At 37.4% G+C, this 24,452-nt stretch overlaps 1 protein-coding gene across 3 annotated transcripts in view; it reads left to right on the plus strand.

Moving 5' to 3' along the window:
• Nucleotides 1-24,452, plus strand: part of LOC145986616 (NF-X1-type zinc finger protein NFXL1) — a 56,170-nt gene that overhangs the window by 23,860 nt on the left and 7,858 nt on the right. For all 3 annotated transcript variants that reach the window (XM_083120836.1, XM_083120837.1, XM_083120838.1), the window contains exons 8-12: nt 639-770; nt 4,835-5,046; nt 7,930-8,164; nt 12,023-12,190; nt 13,072-13,308. In XM_083120836.1, the coding sequence (XP_082976962.1) occupies nt 639-770; nt 4,835-5,046; nt 7,930-8,164; nt 12,023-12,190; nt 13,072-13,308 (984 nt within the window). The remainder of the gene's footprint in view (nt 1-638; nt 771-4,834; nt 5,047-7,929; nt 8,165-12,022; nt 12,191-13,071; nt 13,309-24,452) is intronic.

Raw genomic sequence — 24,452 nt, forward strand, 5'->3', positions numbered from 1 at the left:
AGATATTTTTGAAACATTAAACAAGAAAATTATGCTCTACGTGAACGTTCAGTATGCTGAAAAAATTACTAAGGTGTATAAAAGTTTTTGTACAAAGTAAACACAAACGTGGATAAAAGGCAGCTGTGGAGTTGCTTCCAAATACTTTCAATGTGTATCAATGGTCTGTGTAACAATATGCAAGACTCAGTATCTGTAAGGATCAGGAAAGGATTGGCATTGGTTCAGCCATAATGTTTAATGTTGTATACTCCTGGGGGAAATTTTCAGGAAACCACAACAAAACATTAAGGTTTAGAGCTGAGAAAAGTTGCTTGTTTACAACTTGCAATCAACAAGAACATGGCAATTAAATATTCCCTCCATCCCAAAAGATAGTCACATTTCTACATCTAGATCATTTTATTGGCAGACAAGAACTCCTACATAGAAGTTTATTTCCTATGCCTTTTACCATAACTCTATTTTTTGTGCCCAGCTGCTTCTTAACTTTCATCTCTTTGGAGAAATATTATTATTATTTTGCTTACCTAAGTATATAATTTTATCTTTGAATTAGCTTGTACATATAACTTTGCCAAATAAAATTTGTGCTTGCATTGAATGGCCAGGTTCACTGATTGCAACTTCATTTGCAGTGCCTCCAGATGCGTGTCAAGTCCTGTCGCTGTGGATCGCACAAGAAGGAATTTCCATGTTACAAGGAATTCTTATGTGAGGTGAAGTGTAAGAGGACGAGATCTTGTAATAATCATTCATGCAATAAGAAGGTAAGGATTCTTCTTTTCTGTAGCATGTTACATGTTGTGTGTCACCTTGGTGGCTCAGTACATTGAGTACTCAGGTTCATGTCGAGGCATTGGTATTTCTTTGTGAATATCCATTCATCTACATCATTTAATCACTGTTCCTCCTCATTGTCATGATTATTCAAAAGTTGCAGAGGAACAGTGCTAAATAACAAAATAATAATAATAATATAAAGCGGTAATATACCACAAATATTTTTTCAATATTTTAAATATTGGTAATATGATAGTAATTATTTTCATTTAATAAACTGATACATTATCTTTTTTTAGCATCACAAATACTCTCACATTTTGGAAGTGTTTTAATTTTTCACAATTTGTAGAGAACATTAGAGTAAACAACTTTTCTTCAAATTTTCCTTATTGAGGCCTAATTTTAATGTTTCAAGTCGTTGGAAAATCCCATCCTATAGCTATGCAGTCGTGAAGTCCATATTCACGGGTCTCATTAGCCTGTAGTTTTTCTCTTTGCCATTGTACTGAAAGATTTAACGCAGTATATACATTAGGGTGATGACTTTTTTACAACCTCATTTCCCTGTATCATAATTTGATGAGCTTTCATTAAAAATTACATAAAATCTTACTTTCAAGGTGATTAGATAAAAAAAAACTCACGCACAAAATGATTTTAAAAATTTTATTTATCAGTTTTTTTGCCCATTTTTTGAAGTCACTGTAAGGAGATATAAAATTGAACACAAGCTTTAGAGTCACATATATACAACATTATATAGGGTCATCAAACACACGAGGAAGTAAATTATTCACGATGATGTCATTGGACAGGATGAATCTCAGTGGGAGGTTGTCCTTGTTGCGGCAGGAGTCGTGCAAGTCTTGCATAACTTTCATCGCACGCTCACAGCACTGGTTGCTTCGGGCAATGTTGATTGGAGATTCATCTGTTTTCCAGTGGCATTTCAAGAATTTGAGACCTGTTGGGTAGTCATTCAGAACTGCAGATAGTTCATCAAAATCTTCAGCACTGAACAATTGACTGCTGAACCAATGGTCAGCCCATGAGTAGGAAATGAATGAACAAAATTTACACAGTCTTTCCGGGTTTCAGGCATCAGAATAAACTCAAGAAGGGCTAGAATGGCACGAGAGTTCCATCGTGCATTGCTGATGTTTGGGATCTGTTGAAACTTCATGAAGGGGATCTCATTCCTGTCAGTGAAATGACGGAAGACACGAGTGAGGTGGTAGAGAAACTTCATGTCGTCTCTCCAGCTGCCTGTTTCCTTTATCTCAGTTTTACCATTGCTGAAGGCTGCTTTCAATTTATCATAATTGCTCATCAAATCCTGCACAAAGAAGTACTCGATGTTTGGTGATTTTAGTCGAACCATGGAGCTCATCGTCCATGACAACGCGAAGAACTCGATCCAGCACATGGTGCTGGCAACTGATGAACTTTGGTTTGGGGTGACCTTTCTCTTCGAACATTTGCTGCAGCCGAACAAGAACGCTCGTATTCTTGCCGGTATTCACGCTTGATGTGTCAGCAACAATCATCACACTTGATCCCCACAGACTGAACTCCTCTAACACATCCTGGAGTCCTTCTGCGATTGTTTGAGCTTTCCCATCTTTCAATTTGAGTACAGACAACTTAATTTCTTTTGCTTCATTCTTGAGGACCACGGCCTGATATTCAAAGCCGTCAAAGTGTATGCTCCACTTATCCAGATGAAGCGTGCTCACCAAGTGCTTCTTCATCTGAGCAGCTCTCATGTAGATAGCCTTGTGGATTGCTGACTGACATGGTGTTGGGATTTCAATGCCCTCACCAGAAAGCTGGCGGCACACCTTTGCTGCTCCATGGGACAACAGATTTGAGCTTGTAACAAGGCATCTTGCAATGCCTGTTGGGTTATGCTTCCTTGTTCTCGTTGATGCTTCATTCTCATCCTCCCAAGGACTGTCTTTGCTGTTGTCGGATGAGTCCGTGTAACTGTCGGAACAATCAGGTGACGCTGAGCTGGTAAGTGTTGACACAGTTGCTTCCATTGCCTTCTTTCGCTTGGATGGGTGGATGGTCTTTGCACTAGCATGTTTGCAACTGGAATAACCAACCTGGCCCTTGCTCTCAATTTGCAGTTTGTAGAGGTTTTCTCATCCTCTTTGCACATCCATTCGCCTTTCACCTTGGTCACGTCAAAAAGTTCATTCAATGAATCAAAGTTTTGTTTCTTTCTGCATTGCTCATAGTCTTTCAGAAGGTTTGCTAGTTTTGCACAAATGGCTTGATCAGATACATGCGGGAAGTCCAGTGTTTTGCTCCATAGGGCTTTAAGCTCCACAGCAATTAGACTGATCCTCTCTCTCCATTCTTTGGCAGTGGATTCAAGAAATTTGAAGCGTCCAATGACGTGGCTTTTCAGGGGCATCCGACTCCGTTCACTCAAGGGTGCTTCATAAATTGCCACGTTGCCTCTTCTTGATGGCGCTTGAAACTGGACTAAGTTCTTTGTCCAGGTTTCCTTGTTCTTCTCCGTGTTAGAAGAGGTATTCTTGAATGACATGTCTTCTACTCAGCAACAGAAATAGAAAAGACCTTAACGTAAATATTTAATACGTAACAAATTAAAGAAACTGTTATTGAGTTTCCAAAAATTTTATTGAAAAACAAGCAAAAGACAATTATAGAAAATAAAAAAAAGACAGACACTAATAATATATTAGATGCTCAATTATAATTAGCGAGAGAGTTCAATGTAGCTCACCAAATAATACAAGGATTTCTTTATAATATACTCTGGATAATGCAAAATTGCACATTGCGCAATAGTTATAAGGCAATAATAATGTTGACACCAAATTAATCTAATCAAAACTCAACTACCCGCTTTGAACACTTCGCTTATATAGCAGTTTATACCACACTGCGAAACAGCTGAAGAAAATTTTAGTACTGTACAGAAGCTTCCCATGTAATTACGTCACCGTGACGTCGGAATCCGGCCAGACGGCGCACAGCGTTCTATGATTTTCTGGAATATTCCATACAATTCTCTGGTGCATAAATTATTGCACAACTCTGTTTGCTGAATTATATTATATATAAATATTGTTAATACAATTTTATGAAATGGTAAAATGGCATACATAAAATTTAAAAATGGTTTGTGCGTGACCTTTTTTAATATTTCAGTGGAATATACCTCATTTTAGTCATTAATAGGCAAAAGTTCATCCATTTGTGCTACAGGAAATATTTTTTGAGAAAAAAAATGAAAAAGTCATCACCCTAATATACATACTCTGATATGATATATCAAGTATGCATCTGAGTATGAGTAAGCTAGGAATTTTATCCTTAATGTAAAAATGGGCAATGATATGCACAACATTTGAGTCTTAGTAGTCAGGGGCAACCATGAAGGATTGAAAATGCCATTTTTCCAAGTCTTATAAGGCTGGAGTGAGGTCTCAGTGGGAACGTTTCTTTCTTTGGTGTCCTTTGCACATGGTGGGAGTGTGTCAGTGAGTGACACCCTTTTTTTAAATAGAAAAAAAATTATGTTGCATCTGGAGGCACTGCAAATGAAGTTGCAATCAGTGAACCTGGGAACTTGAGTGACAAAATTGAAAGACGACTTAGTGATTAATGTTGGATAGAAACTTTAAAAAAATCCAATAGCAATAAGACTATAATCATAGCAGAAATGAATTGTTAATAATATTTTCTAGCACAGAGGTTGAGACTTGTCTGCTGTCCCTTCTACTGATTGTGCTTACAGTGTGGAATCTGATCTTTCTTTTTCAGGTTACGAACGTCAAAAAACTTTAAAAATTTAAAATCCTGGAAAAAAATATAACATTTTGCTTTATTGAGACCTTGTATAATGTTGGAAAATATAAAATCCAGGAATGTCAAATTGGAGTTCCACTGGGATTGTCTTGCAACTAGTACCTACCTACAGAAGTTCTGTAGTTATCAGTCACTCTTGCTTTTGTAAAGAAAAACCTTCCTGCATAATATTGGGCAATGTTTCTCTTTCCTTAAAAATTAGTGCTGTGATGGAAACTGCCCACCATGTGAGAAGCAGTGTGGAAGGACTTTAAGGTGTGGGAACCACAAGTGTGCTTCCGTCTGCCACCGAGGCTTCTGCTACCCTTGTCCACGTACAGTGGATGTCCAGTGCAATTGTGGGGAAACAACCATTGTGGTGCCGTGTGGGATGATGAAGAGAACTAAACCACCAAAGTGCAATAAACCTTGTAGGTGAGTCTGTTATCCTCTAGTGTTGATTGTCTTTATTTTCTCTACATGAGAGTGTATTTAGGTCAACAATTGTCAGAAAATTATTAATAATTTTTTACTCTTTTATGTCTGTGCTTCTGAAGTGTGTGTGAATTTTTGGGTGTTCATTTTTTTATTTGGGCTTCTGGGTCAGTATTCATTGCATTAATTATTATAATGTTGAAATCATTCTTGAAACTTTCCTGACGATGTCCGTGGTTAGCACACCATGCTACGATGCCAGGGTTCCCAGGTTCGATTCCCAGCCTGACCTTGGGTGTTTTTTGTGAGAGTGTCCCTTCATCATAGCACTCATCCTCATCTTCGTGATAGCCAAAAGTAGCAGAAAAGCAGAGTAAAAAGAAGGAAATCAATCAACAATAATGAAGCTTTCCTGGTAGCAAATGATGATTAGGGTCTGTCAAGGTATCAACCAGGTCAGTTTCAGATAGGCTTCAGAGCTTTGAAGAGCTAACCTCACTATCATCTTCAGTTTCTGAAGATGAGAGTGATCCCATCTTCTGACATTGTTGCTTGAAAACGGTGCAACATCCTAAAGCAAGGTACATGTGTAGTGATGAAAAATTTGAAGATAATGACACTGATGACAAATAGCAGCAAGTAGTGAAATATGGACAACTGAATGTGAAAACTATTGTGATATATGTATCTGAAGGACCCCTATTTCTAATTCCAAAACGAAGAAAAACTAAAGATGAAAATAATACGTAATGTAGAACAAAGTCTGACTGAAACTGATGATACCACATAATATGCAATTGGTTGTAATATTAGTACAGTTGGCTGAGTGGCACAATATAACACTCTTCCCGAGCAGCTTGGCTTCAGATGATGCATCATTAGAAATGCCAAAAAGGTACTGTTCACAGTGCTTGGAAATTACTCATGATGAATGAACAGAATATAGTTTCACATCAATAAATACATAGACATCAAAAAACCAATGTGGTCCTTTTGGAGGAACTGCAGGCTTCCGTTGTTATTGTTAATGCATGCTATGATTCATGTTCAAATTATGTTGCCATAATTTAGATAACATTCGATTGTACAACGGTGTTTGTTTGTTATGATCAATAAAGGATATGTTATCCAAAATTGTTAAAATTTGATAATGCAGTTATCTCACTGGATGTGTGTTTCATTAAGTTATTTTACTATTTCTAAAATTCTTAGATTCTCTAATAGCAAAACCAGAATGTAATGCCAGAAAACTATAAAAAAGTTATGAAATATGTACAAATTTTAGAAATAGAACTGTCGCCTCTCTTCTTAAAACAATACAAAATGACTGCTGGTTGTAATTCTATATGATGTCAGACTAAATTCAGTGCCCCAGGGATTCAATAAGAATTGTATAAGGGGAGATGAAAAAGTAATGCTTGTTGGTTGATAGGTCAAAAATATGACAATGTAAGGTTTAACAAGTGATATAAGTGGGTCATTGTCATACTGATATGTGCTATTTTGTTTTACTTACGTAATTTCTTACGGTTTCTATGGCCCTGAGAGGGAAACTAACAAAGCATCACAGCTGATTCAAGGTCATGACATTCGGAAGTGTTCACTGGGTGGACACTCATTGGTAAAGATGAAAAAATAGTTTTACCCATTCACGGGTCCTTACAGGTTAATGGTGCTAGTGCATCATAGAAACATCCAAAACATTCTTCATGAAAAATCTGGCGAAGATAGGAATGATCAAATTAAACATTTCTTTCATTCATGTTAGATTCTATAAATATTGATAATACTGCTGAAGACTGTGTTAAGAACTTTAGTGTTGATGTGTCGCAGTTCTGCAGCAAAATATTTTAAGGATATGAAGGTTGTCGCCGAATAGAAGATAAATTTCTTAAAAATAATTTTAGTTTGCTTTATAAAATGTTTGTAGATGCTTTTTCTTCTACTCTATGCACTCTCAAAAGAAGATTTGCCAGTTTTGAAGAAAGTAGCGACAGAAATAAAAAGCAATAAACTGAAGAACGTGGTCGGAAAAATATGTCTAAGAAACTCGCATTCACCACCAATGCACAATTAAAGAGAAGGAAAGATATCGGAACTAATGAATAAATATTATTTAATGCCTCGAAAGACATTATTACGATACTTTTCTCCATTATTATTATCATTATATTTATTATTATTTAATCTATTTATCGTAATGTTTTTTCAGTGAATATTGTTTAGTTTGTATGTGTGTGTATTGAAATACGTCAAAATTATATTTTTTGCATAAAAATCAAAATAATCAATCTCATTTGAATTCTGTGGACCAAAAATGTCAATTTTACCTTAACTATGCTAATCTTACACATTTGTATTGATTTAGGGTCAAATAATAAGCTGATTTTTGCCGATTTTTAGGACATTCTGGATCATTGTGCAATGTACTGAATGCCTACAGTGGATAGTTGCTACCATGGTTCCACTTGGTTCAGTTCCCACACTGTTGTTATCCAAAGTTGTGAAACCTAGGCACATGAATATTTGCTATTTCAATAGTGAATGGAGCCAGCCAGCTTCATTCTGGTTTAGTAAATATTTAACAAAGAAATTGGATATTTTCACTTGTTTGCATGAAAATAGCAAGGGTCAACTCTGTCTAGAAATACAAATGAAAAAAACGTCAACTTCTAAGTAAAGCCATTTTAGAGTTATTATACTCATACATGATAGTGTTAAGTTTTTGGAGGATCAGCGGTGTACACTTTGCCAAGACTGGTGAATCAACTTATTCTATTGTGTTGTTTAATATAAATTTCAGTTGTAATTATTTAATATGTTTTAACCACTTCTCTTAGGTATTTGTAAACCTTATTATTGTTATTATGTAAAATCTTCCAGAAATCCACCTGCTTGTCATCACCTAAAACGTGAGCACCATCGGTGTCACTTCGGCGAGTGCCCACCCTGTCGTCAGTTGTGTGATAAAGCCAGAGACCTGTGCTCCCATCCTTGCGTCGCAGCCTGCCACTCTGCAGTCAAAGTGCAGATCATCAAGAATGAACGCCCTGCAGGACCTTGGGAGAAACAAGAAGTGTACTTTGAAATTCAGGCACTGCCGTGTCCTGATTGTATGGTAAATAATCTCTATGCATTACAAAATACCTTCTCACTCGGACTCATTGCTGGATTAACTGCCTTTTCTCATGGGAAGGGGAGGTGGAGACTTTTTTAAGTTGCCACTTTCTAGGTTTCATAATTATTGTTTTCAGACAATCATATCGGTTGTCAGGAGAGAGGTTTATTGGAGATATAAATGGAGGGTTGGTCACCATTCATTCCCAAGATATTACCCATTTATTGTTTTATTTAGGGCTGAGCCAATACCAATATGACTGCTTTTCTCTTACCGATTCCTGCTGGTACCAATAATTAGAAATTGTTTAGGATGTTTTCAAATTCCTTTCGGCATTTATTACTTTTGGTTTCGGGTGAAAGAAAAAGAATGAAAGTAATAAATATATTTTAATGATAAAATCTCTTGGTTGCATTTATAAGGCCCATTGAATCATTCCGCATAACCATCTTGATCCTACCTCATCCCACAAATTTTAAAAGTCAAAGGGAAGAATCACACATCATTGCAACTCAGCTGGAAACAACAGCGTATGGACATGCTTGTTGTACAACAATGTCCACAATTCAGTAAATCAATTCATACTCCACGTACAGAAAGTACATATACCTTGACGATATGTAGAATATGCACAACAGAAGCCCACACAAATAATTTTCTCAGAATTCAACACCATTCTCAGTGGATGAAATTGTGTGCCAGACTTCTGTGAAATACGTAGCATTTGGCAAATGTATGTATTTTGTCCAACTTAAATCTTAATTTACATTAACACCCAGCCCCGTAGCTAGAACTGATCTCCAGGGGGGGCTCATGGGTTATCAGGGGGGGCTCACAGGTTATCAGGGGGCTTTGTAAACAAAGTCCATTTTTCAAAAGTTTAACAGTATTAAATGAAGGTAAATTATGTGTGTCGGGGGTCATTAAGTTAATTTAAGATATAAAACGTAGAAATATCATACAAATACTATAGTTTTTTCTATATCTTCTAAAACATCTCTTGAAGTATTAATGACTGCTACTGACACCATCCCTTAGTACCCACTCCATACTATTTTTGATGATAGATATTTATATCATACATGTTAAAATGTATGATATTCCCTTCAATCATAGTGCTTATCGTACATTCCACCCCCGGCCGAAGCAATAAAACTCCCATTCATTCCCAAAACTTGGGAGCAGTTGACATTTGACGCAGATGTGGAAGGAATTTGGATAATGACGTCAAAGTCACAGATTTCTGTCAAAGGAAAGGCTGCAACAGGGGCATGGAAGGTGCAGATATAGAAGGCTCCCTATGAAGGATCTTTCTAAAGTCTAGAGAATCTTGTAAACACTTGCCGCTGCTAAGACTTCTGCTCATAAACAGGATGAACGAAACGAAGTTGGGAACAAAATAATATATTCTGTCTACATTTTCACTCTTCACCTCAAACAAATTAGAATACAAAATAATTTTATCTAACGTCAAGGGGGCTGGCGGCAGTGTCAGGGGGGGGGGGGGCTGGCGACCCTCCCCCCCTGGCCCCTGCCTGGCTACGGGCCTGTTAACACCTGGATGGAACTATTTGCATTTTGAGGTAGCCCCATCATTGTTCTACAGGTAACTAGTGGTTTAAGGGCTCTGCGTTCAAGTAGGAATTTCGATTTTTGTCCCCATTTTTAGAATTCTGGCCCACAGTGTATCGTGAGGAATTTGGGAAGCTAGGAGTGAGTAGCCTAATCTGGTCTCTGAAGTCTCCTATAACGGCTGAGGGTTCAATGTGCTGACCCCACGTCACCTAATTACCGGTTTAATTACCTCTAGGTAGGATTGTGGGAGGGAGATTGGCCAAGATCGGCCAAGGGCTGTAGAGCCACGGGTTATTGGTTTATAAGCAACATAGTCTGAATGTGTTTGAACATATTACTACCAATTTATTTATTACAGGCTCGGCTTTTGAAGTTACGTAATCTATGTCATCGTTGCATTTCTTGTAATTTCACACCTAGATATTTAGCTTCCTTTATTCTTCTAAGCTGTTTCTCTTGAGTTTTCTCTGTGGGTGTTTATTAGCATTCAGCCTACCCTTGAGGATTATAAAGTGGGTCTTCTGGGTGGCAATTGTCAATTTCGCCGTATTACAGAAGTCCTCGAGAGAGTTTATCGCAATACTGGTCTATCTTTCCAAGTCTGTTCTTGAATTACTTTCCGTAACAATTATTACATGATCTGCAAAGTTTATTGTGCTTTTGATCTCGGAAATATTTCCTAATTTTTTGAGAGATGGCTTCAAGTTTAGATTGCACAATTTGGGACCTAGAATGGATCCTTGCGTTGTTGATTTTGAGGCCGTGAAGTTAGACATCTGATGTGCTTTCCATCTGATAATGTTTGTGGGCAATCTATGTCTCTCAAGGTCCTGAAAATATATGGCCAACTAGCGTTGGTACAGGTAGATGTCAGTTCAAAGCCTCACAACACCGTCAACGTCTCTACCATCTGTGAGGACCTCTTTTTTTCTGTTGGAAGAGGGACGCAAGGCCACTTGTACCTTACAGCCTTGCGCCGGAGAACCAACTGTAATCGACTTGATATATCGATAGCAAATACGCTCGATATAAATGTCGATTGCATCTGTGTATTACAAGATCTCGCTTTCATTCCACAGCGATCTCACCATTCTTCCTTTTGAGTCTGCAAATACTGACATGTTTAAATCTAAGATAATAAAAATTGCACAAAGCACTTGAAATACCCATCACTCAACCTAACCTACAAGCTTAAGGGTTTAATACGCAGACCCAAATGGAAGAACCGTTAGTGATCTTACATTGCCTACTATCTGCTTACCTACATACACACTGGCTATCAAGACACCCCACACCTACATTTCCTGAAGTGACATGGAACAATCTCAGGGATTACTGTTATTACTGTAATTTTACTGTGGCAAGCTGGCCAAGTTCACCCAGCATATCAACAGTGGATGCTGAGCAAACATAGGACCTTCCCGACCCAGTAATATTCCAGAGCAGACGAACTTGTACTAGCTCGGAAAACCTCATGTACTTTCACACCTAGTATAGGGCCACCAACGCAGAGGCAGGCCCGTTGTCCTAGGTGGAACTTCCACGATGTCTCCTACCAAACGGTAGGGGAAAACCTTATCGGGAGAGATCCTACAGGTTTTTTTTTTTTTTTTTTTTTTTTTTTTTTTTTTTTTTTGCGCCATCCGAATAACAAGAATCCATAAGATATAGGGTGGAAACGTAACGTGTAAAGGGCTTTTAATTAAAAAAAGGTCGGATATGACATGAGGAGTAAAAGGAATAAACTAAGAAATAAAAATGCATTCTCTTCAGTGGTCTCTGGTTCCATTCCCTTTTAAGGCACCTTGTAGACTCGTTCTGATCCAAATTTAAACTGTAGGTCCAGTTCCGATAGCCTATCATGAGCATACCGTGAACTTCTTGAGCCTGTTAAATGTGGTGATAAAAATACAGAATGAATGAGTCTTGAATATTATTAGGCATAATAATATGTCTAAGAACATGACAGTTGGGAGGGGCGATCATCCCTTTTGCCCTCCCCATGGATCCATGAAATCTGAAGCATTACTTTTACATGCATTAATAATTATAGCAAATCTAAATAACTTGTTAAAAAAAGTACAGCTTCAGTTTTCATCTTAACCGGCCTTGTGGTAGGGGTTTTAAATTGAATAAAAATATATATATTCTTTCACTATACCTAAGTAGGGGGCAATTAAATAAAAGTCAAGAATTTTGTATTTGTTATTTTGGTAGGCACCCTGTAGTTTGTTTGTGAGACATTTATTAATGGTGCAGGATAATTTGCGTGATGTCTTTCAGGTTCCTGTTCCTGTTACGTGCCTTGGTGCCCATGAGACTGCCAATTGGCCGTGCCATATAGCTCAGTCATCTTCCTGTCAGAGGCCTTGTGGAAGAACCTTAGCTTGCGGTAACCACTCATGTTCTTTGCTCTGTCACACTGTGGAAGATGCGAAGAGTGATGTGGAGGTGAGTCATATATAAATGCAGAGGCTGAAAAGTCTATCAAACTGAATGTCTGAATATAACTTCCTCATTGTCTCTTTCTATTCTTTGGACAGGTTGATGATGAGATTGAAACCATATCCATCATTTTAGGTGCAATATAAAATTAATTCTGGGTTCCAGTTTGGTATATAAAATTACATTTTAGTGTTCTTATTTTTGCCACAAAAATAATATTTCAGGATTTTGCATGACTGAAGGTAATTCACCCCCAGGAAAATATATATACATGGGCAAATTTCAAGTGTAAAGTTTTGTTTTTCATATAATATAGTAGTTAATCTCAAAGTGCTATCTAGGTAGAATTTTTGAAATGTGTAAGGTGCATTTTCCTACCATGTTTTGTCATGAAATGATGCAAAATGAATTGTAAAAAGTGAAATAAACTCTTAATCATGAAATTTATAGTTTATTTACTGACACGACAGTATCTGAAGTCTAAATTATCCTGTGATTTAAGAAAATCATGAAAAATTGATTAACCCTGTTGTAAATATTTGAAAAGGGACAAAGGACTCCTTTACATAGGAATAAACTTAATTCTGTAATTACTACATGAATGTACTATTAGATTAAAATCAAATTAAGTGTTATGTTCACCATTTTAACACTGAAATGCCAATTTATATACCGCTTTGTATTTTGAAATGTGCCTAGTTTTTGTACCAAAATCTTGATCATTTATTCACCCTTAAAATGTGTGTCTAGCTATAGGAAAATATTCCACTCACTTTTGAACCAAAGTGACAACCTTGAAAGCCAAACAGGCACGACCTTAAATATGCTTGAAAGTGTAGAAATGCTACTTCCAGCAAGATAATCTTGTCACATAAATTTCTTTTCAGGCAGGAAGCAACTGTGAAGTCTGTGAAGTCCTGTGTTCAAAGCCTCGGCCAGAGCGATGCAAGCACAGGTGCTTAAGGCCATGCCACCCCGACGACTGCCCTCCATGCACCCAGATGATCAAGCTTCGCTGCCACTGTGGGCTGAATCAGCTGTATGTAGAGTGCAGTAAGTGGTCATTCGCAGATGAAGAGACTGAAATAAGTTTACAATGTTGTAACAACCAGTGCCCAAAGAATGTAAGTATAATCACGTTTTATGTGTTATGAATAGGGAATGGATTTTTAGGTGCTAAAAAAGATGGATTTAGGACTTAATAAACTCCATTTTAGAACTTTTAAGTGCTTATAATACAAGGGTAGTTCAAGGTTGACCAAGACTTTTGTGCATAAAATATTAATGAATCAATGTAGCGCTGCATTACTTCGGCAGAACACACCATGATTCCTTGCGAGTAACCATGATCCTTTGCGATGCATTTGGCGCATGCGCAGTAGTGTTAACAAAGATGGCGGCAAGTAATGAAATTTCTCGTGAAGTAGAAGGTGAAACCTGCTGAAATTTGGCGTAGACTGCAAGCACAGTATGGTGAACAAACACTGTCATGGGCAAGAGTGTATGAATGGTGTCAACAGTTCAGTGAAGGGCGGGAGTTGGTAGCAAATGAACCGCACGGATACGTTTGCCCAACTTCAGTCACTCCGGTGAATATCACGCATGTTGAGCAAGTTTTTTCTTGAAGACTGGCGAGTAACAGTGCGTGACATAACACATACAGTTGATATCAATGTTGTATGTGGGGCAGTTCGGAAGAAAAGACCTGGAACGTTGTCGAAACATGTCATTCTTCTCCATGACAATGCCAGGCCACAAACGACCCATTTGACTCAAACAGCACTGGCCAACTTGCACTGGGAGGTTTTACCACACAGTCCTTACAGTCCAGATTTAACCCCCGGTGATTTCCACTTGTTTGGGGCTCTTAAAGACCAATATGGCAGGATGCACTTCCAGACAGATGAGGAACTCAAGAATGCTGTCCTGCATTGGTTACGACACCAACCTACTTCTTTCTACGCCAAAGAGGCACATATATTTGGTAAATAAAAAAGCAAAAATTTCGGTACAAAAACGGAGTCAATTTCGGGTTCAAAAGCGGTAAATAAAATAAAATATCGGTGTCATAGCGGTGAAAAAAATGGATGAAAAGTGGTATATAAAAAGACATATTGGTTTTAAAATTGTGAAAATAACCCTAAATTTGATTTAAAAACTACACTTATTCCAAAGAATTAACATTTCACTTCTAACAGCACATTATCAGAGTATTAAGTTTATTTCTGTGTAAAGGAGTCCCTTTTTGCTTCTCCAATATTAACAGCAGAATTAATCAATTTTCCAGGTATTGCATAACTCTCAGGATAATTCAGACCTCAGAAGGTGTCGCGGCGGTGAATAAACCCTGAATTTCGTGTTTAAGAGTTAATTTCGCTTTTTACAGTTCATTTCGCATTATTTCGTGACAAAATATGGTCACAAAATGCACCTCACACCTTTCACAAACATGAAAAATTAACACTACAATGTGTTTTTTCAAATTTCGTTTTTTTGTCAAAAACGAAATATGCATGCCCCTAGGCATCGCTGAACTTCCACAACGATGGCAACAGTGTCTGGATGTTCAGGGGGAATACTGTGAAAAACTGACATAGTTAGGTGCTTCTATGTATGTATATTTCCTGTCTAGAAATAAAAGTCTTGGTCAACCTTGAATGACCCTTGTAAATTAATAAGAATTTTATGAAAAAACTTGTTTTTGATGAAATTTGTATACAAATTACTATTTTTAATGCAGTTAATACTCTTCTTTGTTTATAAAAAATATACAATTTGTCCAAACTTTATCATATTTTGAAGTACTGCACCAATCCCAATCCCACTTTAAACTGTAGGTAAAGTTGCGATTAGTCTGTCTGTGCATAAAGTGTGCTCAAAAAACTCAACCAGAATCTTCCCGTGCTCTTATACTGTTGGAGGCCGGGAATAATGCTAGCCCTGATTTTGTAGCTAGGATTCAGTCCCAAAACAGCCTGCATTTTTGTTTGGTATGCTGCACCTATGGTGCCTTTAACTGCCTGGGAAATATGGTGTTTAACAATGAAGAATGCCTCATCCAGTCAGTTCGCTCCGCATTTTTTCAATTTCGTGATGCAAGCTGGAAAATGGCAAAAATTTGCACAGAAATTTGCATCTCTTGCTGTTGCATTGCTTCTTTTCTGCTCGTATTCGTTCAAGGGTCTCAAACCTTTGTGGTGGAAATTAAGGGTCGCTCTTGATAAAAGCAATTTTTAAAGTTAAGCCTCGGCTGGATGTTGAAAGAAAACCAAATTTCGAGGATATCGTTAGTTCCGTTCTAACAACAGTACCAAGGAAACACGAGGGAGGCGCTGACGTCGCTTTCAAGAAATTCTCCTTCTTCCCAGCCACAAACCCTCCCATATTCTTACCATCGTTACCTCGCTGCTTTTACGATCTTGCAGGGAGGGGGAGAATGGAATGGTCGTACCCACTGGCCATTGACAGATGTTCCGGAACCCTGAAGAATAACTGTTTTCCTTTCCTTAGTTGAAAACAAGCTTGCACATCGTCCTTTGAGATCACCAGCCTATGCACTGTGAAGCTGCATGTTTCTTTTTGTTTCCGTCGGTACATTCATTAAGTTACAGTAAAATGGCCAACTAACATAGATTATGTAGTAAAATACGAAGGGGCGAGGTGTAGGGGCCCCACAATGTGCTCTTGATGTTTTTATATAATCGCAGAAATTTCACAGATAGTGTCGCTTATAAAAAAAAAATAGATTTACGAAACAGAAATCTGGTTCCCAGTAACATCATATATGACGTCTGCGATAACAAGCAGTGACGTATTATCTCAGCCAGAGGGGCCCCGGGAACTTGTCATATGGGTCCCCCTCCGAAATGCAGAATTAACTTACTTGCTCGCAGATGTCTATCGATAGGAAAATATCCCTCATCTCATACCTTTGTATCTATGCAGTTTGTCGTAAACGTAGTGTAGGGTGTCAATGGTCTACAGTTATGAATCCAGTAGAAATATTCAGTTGCTCAACCAGTGGATCCTTATTTTACAACAAACATCAAAATTGTTAATTCGTAACCTTTTAGTTTTACACGTGATATTTAAAATGTAACTTCCCACCAAATATTTTCAAGGAGGGACCCAATTCTTTTCATATTGAAATAAGAGCTGAAATGAATTTCCCACATTGTCTACACTTGTTACGTTTTACTTCAAAGGGGCTGAAAACCTCAGTTAAAGGTGGGACCCATAGTAAATTATTCCTTTGCTGTAAAGACCATTATTCCATCCTCTGCCACGCAGGGTATACAACTTATGAGTTGAATGTGACCATTATTTTGTGTAATTTTGTAAGTTCATATTTCTTACAATTTGGCATTTTGTGGACATTTCTGTCGAACTAGTTCTTATTTTCTAATGTGTTAGGATTTTTTGATCTGCAGTGTTCGAAGGGAAAATTCCTAGCTGCAAATTTCCTTGTTCACGTTGGGGATAGAAAGAAGGATCCTTGTGTGGAGCAACTTGAAGATAATGAAGTAGGTGAAGGAGAATGATTATGCAAATTCGAGCACTGATGGTCTATTAATAAAAAGGTTCTTGTTTCATGAAAAAGTCTTTAAGAAAGTATGATCACTGGTCTATCGAAAAAAGAATGGCAGCGTTAAAATTATAAATAATGATGTTGAGGTCTACTAACCTGTGGCAACCTTCTTTTATTTTGGGATGGGCTCAGTCCTTCGAAGCTGCATTTCATTGAGTGATAAATTTTCAGTGAATAGAGTTCCTTCGCAGCTTTATTATCTATCACTCAAAGACTAGAGTCCGCAGTTATTTCTTCGTAGCAGATGGAAATTTACCTTGTGATAGGTTACTACCGACAATCTAGATGTCCGGTTCAACCCCCATTACTGAAGGATAAGTTTGTTGCTTGAGTATATTAAGGCTACTCACTCAGTATTAGAAGGCTAATATGAGCGACTCTTACGTTGAATCTTGGCCTGGAGGAACCAGGGGATGGCTTACGGGCTGAAGGCACATCCACCTCAAAGTCCAAAAGAGTAGTGTTTACTATTTTTTTACAATTCCACCAAAACAGTATTTTTTAATATCTGTGTAATATATGTAACTTCATAAAAAATATTTCAAGCAAAAATACAAAGCATCACGAACAAAATATTTGGCAGCGGGAAGCTTCCCCCTCCTCCAAAAGTGATTCCTGGCTGTGTTGCTGCGTTGAAGTAGAGAAAATATTTCCAGATTCTTCTTCCAGTTATTTTTCAGAGATTCAGCCCATCCTGATTTAGTTTCAAGAAAGTACTACAGTGATATAAGTCGATAACAAAAAAATGGGGAGGCATAATATTTGAGGTAAAAGTTAATTTCTTGTACAACGAAGGGGGGAGGGCAGCTAACTATTGTACTTCCGTCCCACTCTGGCATCATATTTTTTTTGGCACTAAGGGGGCCCCTCAATATTTTACTTGCAGGTGGGCCCAAAGATCTGCGCTACGCCACTGAGTGGCTCGGATCCCACTTTAAACTATACGTCCAGTCCTGATTTGCCTTTCTGTGAATATAATTGGTCTTAAAACAAGTTTAACAAACAAACGTTTTGCTATCAGTTCACAATTATGATTGGCTGTGCTCTAATAGTTGGTGATATTGATAAGTGTCCAAAATGGATAGATGCACGTAAAGAGTGGGGTATTTGCAAAATTTCCGGCAACTACTCTTGAAGCATCGATATATTATAAATTGTACATATATAGTCTCCACACAATAACCAAATATTAGCAAGTAGATGGAGGACTTCCCCTTCCCTTTCAAATACCATTTTGTACATAACCGCCGAACTCGGGACCTCTATTACTCAATATTAGTCTGTTCGATGCCCGGTGGAGGCACATGGCACAGTGGTTCGGATCCCACTTTAAACTGTGGGTCCAGTCTCGATTAGCCTTCCTGTGGATAAAGTGGACTTAAAACAATACATCAATCAATCAAGATTAGTCAAAAGCAGGTATGTATGAAGAAATATATTTCGGGGGGGTGTCCGAACCAAGTCTCAGAAATAATATTAGTAATAATATAAATGATTAAATTAAAGTATTCACATTAGATTAATGACATTAATTAAATATGTAAAATAATGTATTATTATTATTATTACTTGAATAGGCAAAAAGACGGTGTAGAAACAGGGATATAACAAAACGTATTCTTTATTTAGGTGTAGTTAATATCGCAAAAAAATGAAATGGGAAATGAATATCAAATAGATCAAGGATCGAATATTTATTGATTAACAAAAAAGAAGGTTGGATCCAGTAGACGAAAAGTAAATTTCTTGGTTAGTTCCATAAATCTTCTTTGACACTGGCCTTCTCAACCGTATGTTCCCAATATAATCGTTGCCTTCCAATAAGTTCGGCAGAAATAAATAACCTTCGATTATACAACAAATACTAAGAACGTATATTTTTATTATTTAATTTCAGTGCTTGTGTACGATGAATTAGAGATTATAATTATATTTTCCTATATATTTTGTTTTGGGGGCTGAACTTGTGAACTTGGATCGTGCATAAACAGTGGCGCAGGAACATTCTTCATCTGTAAGGTACAAAATTCGTCCTCAATATTATATATATAAAATGGAAAATCAGAGTTTTGTCATTTGAAAGTAGCGAATTTCTAATAATTTTAATGCACGGTGTCATTTGAAGGGACAATAGGAGGGATTTTCCCCCCATCTTGTTTTGAAACATCAAATTTCTAGTTATGAGTGACACATCTCAACCGGGGATCATTATTTCCAAAAACCCTCTTGTAAACTATATCGTACTTATGGTGTTCCATTTGGATTCATTTAAGTTTACCACACCATAACTACATACAAAAAATTCTCATTATGCAATTTATGGTGACTGTGTACAGTGACACCAATTTATACGGGTCTGTGGGGCCCGAGCCCACCCAATAATTTATGTGATTTGTGAATTCAAATTTTTGAGCCCACCCAGTGTTTTTTTTAAACAAATTGGCACCCCTGACTGTCTCTTTTAAATGCCATGTATTCGCTATTTTTTCAGACTTCTGGTGATTCACAAGTATTCTTGTATCGAACACTAAAACTGGGCGGTGTATCTGATGTATGTTGAGTTGCTTGGTCATTTAATCTTCTTCGAGAGCTTGTTGAGATCTGTAGTATTTTGTTGTGCTTTATAAAAATAAGTCGAGGTGGTCCCCGATCGAGGGAAACCATACGTTTGAAAGCATTGTTTTCAATCTTCGTTGCACAGTATGAATGGCCGCTTTGAAGACAGGTTTATTTTTGCATATAGTCCTATTAAATGCACACACATGGCATTTAGATGATTAAGAACGTGTGTTTTATGGAAATGTCAGGAAACATGTCATGTCAGCCAAGACACATTTTCACCTCACTCAAGGATTATGTGAATTCAATTGAAATTGTACCAATATCTACAACTGAATGTGAATGCGGGTTCCGTGCCATGAATCTAACCTTTACTGAACAGAGGGAGATTAAATATTTGGTTAAATGATAGAATACATTGCCGTAAATCAATTTCAGTGTTGGTGTTTTATTTTCATTTGGTATGAGCTCAAATTACTATTTTAAACCTTCGTTTTAAAAGTAATTCAAACACAAAAATTGATATAGGGGGTCATTTTGAGTTTTTTTCGACTTTATTACTACCTTCATTTGAATATTTTATTTTCTAAAAATTTCGGGGGGGGGGCTGTAGATCCTTCAGCACCCCCTCTGCGTATGCATGCCAGTGCCCTCTGGATCTCCCTCCCCTAAATAGTCCTCGCCTCAAAAGTGACAGAAAAACCAAGGTGAATTCCTTTTTCTAATCTCTAATTCTCCGAAACTATTCTTTTTGGAATGAGAAAATAGAGATTAAAGTTGATTTGAAAAAAAGAAAGTATTGAAGGACAATAACAGGGAAGTTTTGCCTTTGTAAAGTTGGCTGGGCGTCTCACTGGCCTGCAGGAGACTAAGATTAGATTCCTGGGCGTGTTTTGGGCCTTCTCTCTGTATAAAACGGCTCTGGGGTTCACTCATTCTCAAATAAATAGGTACCAGTGGAGGACGACACCCCTAGGGGCGGGGGAAGGCTAAAGCAGGCTGGAGCGTGATGCTTAAAAACCAAAGGATAGAGAATGAAAGTGAAAATAAAGATTGATTGATTGATTTGTGGTTTTATGTCAACTTTATGCACAGAAAGGCTAATCGGGAGTGGACCTACAGTTTAAAGTGGGATCCGAACCACTGTGCCATGTGCCTCCAGTGAAAATAAAGAGGCAAAACAGACTGAAAGAGAGAAAAAGGAAGAGGAAAACTAACCAAAACAGACTATAATAACAGAGGGAGAGGTGGATTGAGAGAAATGAAGATAAACATTTCTCACGATGGAGTGAGAAAAGGAACAAAGAAAAGAAACAGTACAGAACGATAAAGAGATAAAGGAAGGAAGAGAAACAAAAAGAGAGGCATACAGAGAAATCTATAGAAAGAGAGAATGAGAAACAGAAACAAAAGGTAGAAATCGAAATAGAGAACGAGCAAGTGGAGGGAGAGATAGAAAGAGAAGGGCAAGAAATGAAGGAAGCTCTATATCTGAAGAGCCAGGGAGAGAGAGCAGGAGGGAAAATGGAACAAGACCTAATCGTGAAAAAGATACTATGGTTTTACACACAGAGAGAGATAAAAGAGTTATAAATAAAAGGGAGTTTTCTGTATTACAAGTTCTAGACTCTCCCAAGTCTCATTCCAGCTCAAATGAGGCGAAAAAAAAGTCGCCCTAGTTTCGAGTGTAAATGAAATTTTAAAATTTTACTATCTAAACTGCTGGAAAAGGAATACAATTCAATTGTATTCAAATATTATGCACCATTACCAAGGAGGGCCTACTTGTAATCAGAGGGCCCCGGGTTCAATAGCCGGTGAAGGAACGCCGCTCCCGAAGGAGTGGTTTGGATCCCACTTGAAACTAAATATTAAGATTTCACCAGATTTCTGACTGTGATGTACCGCAAAGTCATAAGTCCAATAGGCTCGAATGTCAGTTAATGAATGAATGCTTCCTTAGTTAATGTTACCAATGTCAAGTCACTGTCCAAATTGAAGGGGATTCCAGGAAAGTGTCTCCTGTCTCATTTTCCCCAGCCTCTACATCTTCAAACCAGTAACTTAAATTTTCCCCTTCGTAAATTTTCTGTTATTTTTGTATAATTTGTATTTTAATTTTTAGGTTCATTTAACGCCGACACGTCAGTCAAAATTGTCAATTTTTATTAATATTACATTAATTTTTGTATTAAGTCCTATGTTATGCACAGATAGGCTAATTGGGATTGGACCTACAGTTTAAAGTGGGACCCTAACTCGGGAACTCTTGATTACAAGGTGATGACGTTACCACTATGCGATCGGGGAGCATTAATTTCAGATAAAATTCATGGTTTGGAAATAAATTTATTAAAATGTTGTTACTTCACACCAAACTCACACAGAGCATTGTCGTCCTATTAAATTTTGCGCTTTATACGTTTCATAATAATAATAATAATTATATGATGAATGTTAATTTAAATTTTTATTCTATTATTTACTTTGAGCTTCAATAAATTAAAATAAATCAGTTCTTGGGTCTCACCGTGCCGCAAAAGATTTAGTATAAGTAATATAATTGTATTAGGTAAAAAAAAAGTCAAAATGCGAAAATGGGAATCTCTGAACCACTCTCTTCCATCCTACATTTTCTTCAATTCCCATTATGATGCATAACCTAGATATGTAAAAAAAATCGGAGAGCATCACAGAGTAAGTCAATGAAGTAACTGGCTTTCTTGTTTTGGATCAGACTTGTAAACCGACGTAATTTGTGTAAACTAAGTGATGGCGATTCACTTCCTCGACTTGCAAGACTGTCTGTCTTGTATTTTGAAAGTAGCCACCCACTGAAGGAATGAATGCACTTCCCTGAGTTTCCAAGGTATTTGCACGGACAAAACATAAACCAGATGTCAAAGCAAGATAAGTTTACAAATTGCGGTGTGAAACCCTCCCCCCCCTCCTCCGCTCCGAGCGGCACATGACCGGTGCCGCAGATGGGAGAATACACATTCAGAGGGTTGTTTGCCCAGAAGCGACAGCAGGGCCATAAGCGGAAAATCCTCGAACTTCTAGAAGGCGTGGGAACTAAATACTTGTATTTTTTGTAATAAAATTATGTAATTTCTGTTGAAGATATTGTGCAAACGCTTGGAATTATCTATCTAAATCCACGACACTAAGATGCACAATGTTGAACCTAAATGGTAAGATGGTTTAAAATTCTTCAAACGCCCCATTTAAAGTTGCTTTCACATCCAATTAATGCTGCATTTCCAATTTTTTGTATGCTAAACTAGAATCCCAATTCGATTCTTTATTCGATACATCACTTCGTGTATCCTTCTAGAAAAGCCTTGCAGAGTATCACCGAAATTGAGGGCATATGTTAGGAGATTTCGTCAACAGAAGGAGAAGCAGTTTTCAGCTGTTGAGAGAAACATCCAGCCGAGGCTTAAGGGAATGGTTTAAAAGGCCTTTTTAAAGTCGAAATAGGGCTTTTAGGCATTAGTTCATTTAGGCATTTATAGGAATTTATAGTTCATTTAAGCATTTTTGGTCCTATAGAATTTCAGTAGAGGGGTTTTGTGTACGTGAAACGCAAAGATCTCTAAGTAGCATACATCTAGGATGTAGCAAAAACAAAAAAAAAAGAATAGGTGTGTACCTAGAAATCCGTTCCCTAGTTATGAATGATGATTGCTGTTTCCGTGAGTTTCAGTAACTGTAAATATTTGATACAATTTGTGGCTTTTGCATGCGTCTATATTATCATTGGGGTAACCTTTCCGAAGGTACCCTAATGCCAAACTCCCTTCCACGTATACACCCTGGACTGCACTTTTCAGGCTAGCGAGGCTCTGGCAGCAGGACAATCCTCTGTAGGGATTGTATTGTGTCATCCATATGTGTGTGTCCCTTCATCCATCCATCTTATCGTATCACCATTCATCCCCATCGTCATGATTATCCAAAAGTGACAGAAAAGGAACATAAAATAAATGAATTCAATCAATCATTGAGTGAAAACATATAATAAGTAGTCATTGTCATCTTAAGCATTGCATGTATGATATATAAACACATGCAAGATTTAATGCATATTTATTAAATGCAAAAGTGTACTTTTACAAACATGTGCTAAAGGAAATACATAATTTTGAATGTACAGCAATATTTCAAAACAGTGTCAACAACTTTAAATAAACCTCTTACACTGTTGTTAGCACTTGAAGGTAAAGCTACACCCCTCCCTGTACATTGCAAAGTCCGGTGAAGGCATATGGGGAGGGTGGGGGTTGAAGTTAGTCACACATGTGCACAATCTTGGCCATTAATGGAGGTGATGTGATCAGCACCTTGCTCCAGCCACCTGTACCCCTCAGGTACTCACTTATTAGAGGCTGGGTGAACCCTAGAGCTGGTCTATGCTGGAAAATTCTCACGTGAAATCATCCACCCTGGGAATAAACCTGGATCTCCTGCATGACAGTGTCACACACTACCAACTGATCCACAGCAGCTATTAAAAAAAAGAAAATACCAGTAAGGAATATTCTGGAAATGGACAAAACTTAACAAAAAAATTGCGCAGAAATTTAAATATTCTATCAAACTGTATCAAATTTGAATTATATTCAAAAAATAAAGACAGTAATGCAACTCAAACAACTTTCTTCAATTTAAGAAAAAAAACATGTTATTTGGCCTGTAAAAATATGTGTTAGTTTAATCACCTGATGACAACTATATGATATACTCATTCATATTACAGGACTTTAGATGCGGTTAGATAATCATAAACATATGATACGTGCGAATGTATCCACATACCTGTCTATTTTGCTCAATTGCCTCTGTCACCATCCACATTGGAAGTTGTAGCTATCCATTTAGCCTGTCAAACGGATAGCGACAAGTTCCGATGTGGTTGATGACAACGGTCACTGAAATTAATCAAGCAAAATAAACAGGTACATGGATACATTTCATGTTTCGTAAATAAGATATGTGCCAGAAATATAAATAAAATACACCTACATCCTAATATATGTAAATATTTATTACAATAAATATGATGGCACAAGATATTAGCTATGCATTGTTAAAATTTACTATACTCATTATATGATA

Source organism: Lepisma saccharinum, chromosome 4 (assembly GCF_977018435.1).
Source record: "Lepisma saccharinum chromosome 4, izLepSacc3.1, whole genome shotgun sequence".
Lineage (NCBI taxonomy): Eukaryota > Metazoa > Arthropoda > Insecta > Zygentoma > Lepismatidae > Lepisma > Lepisma saccharinum.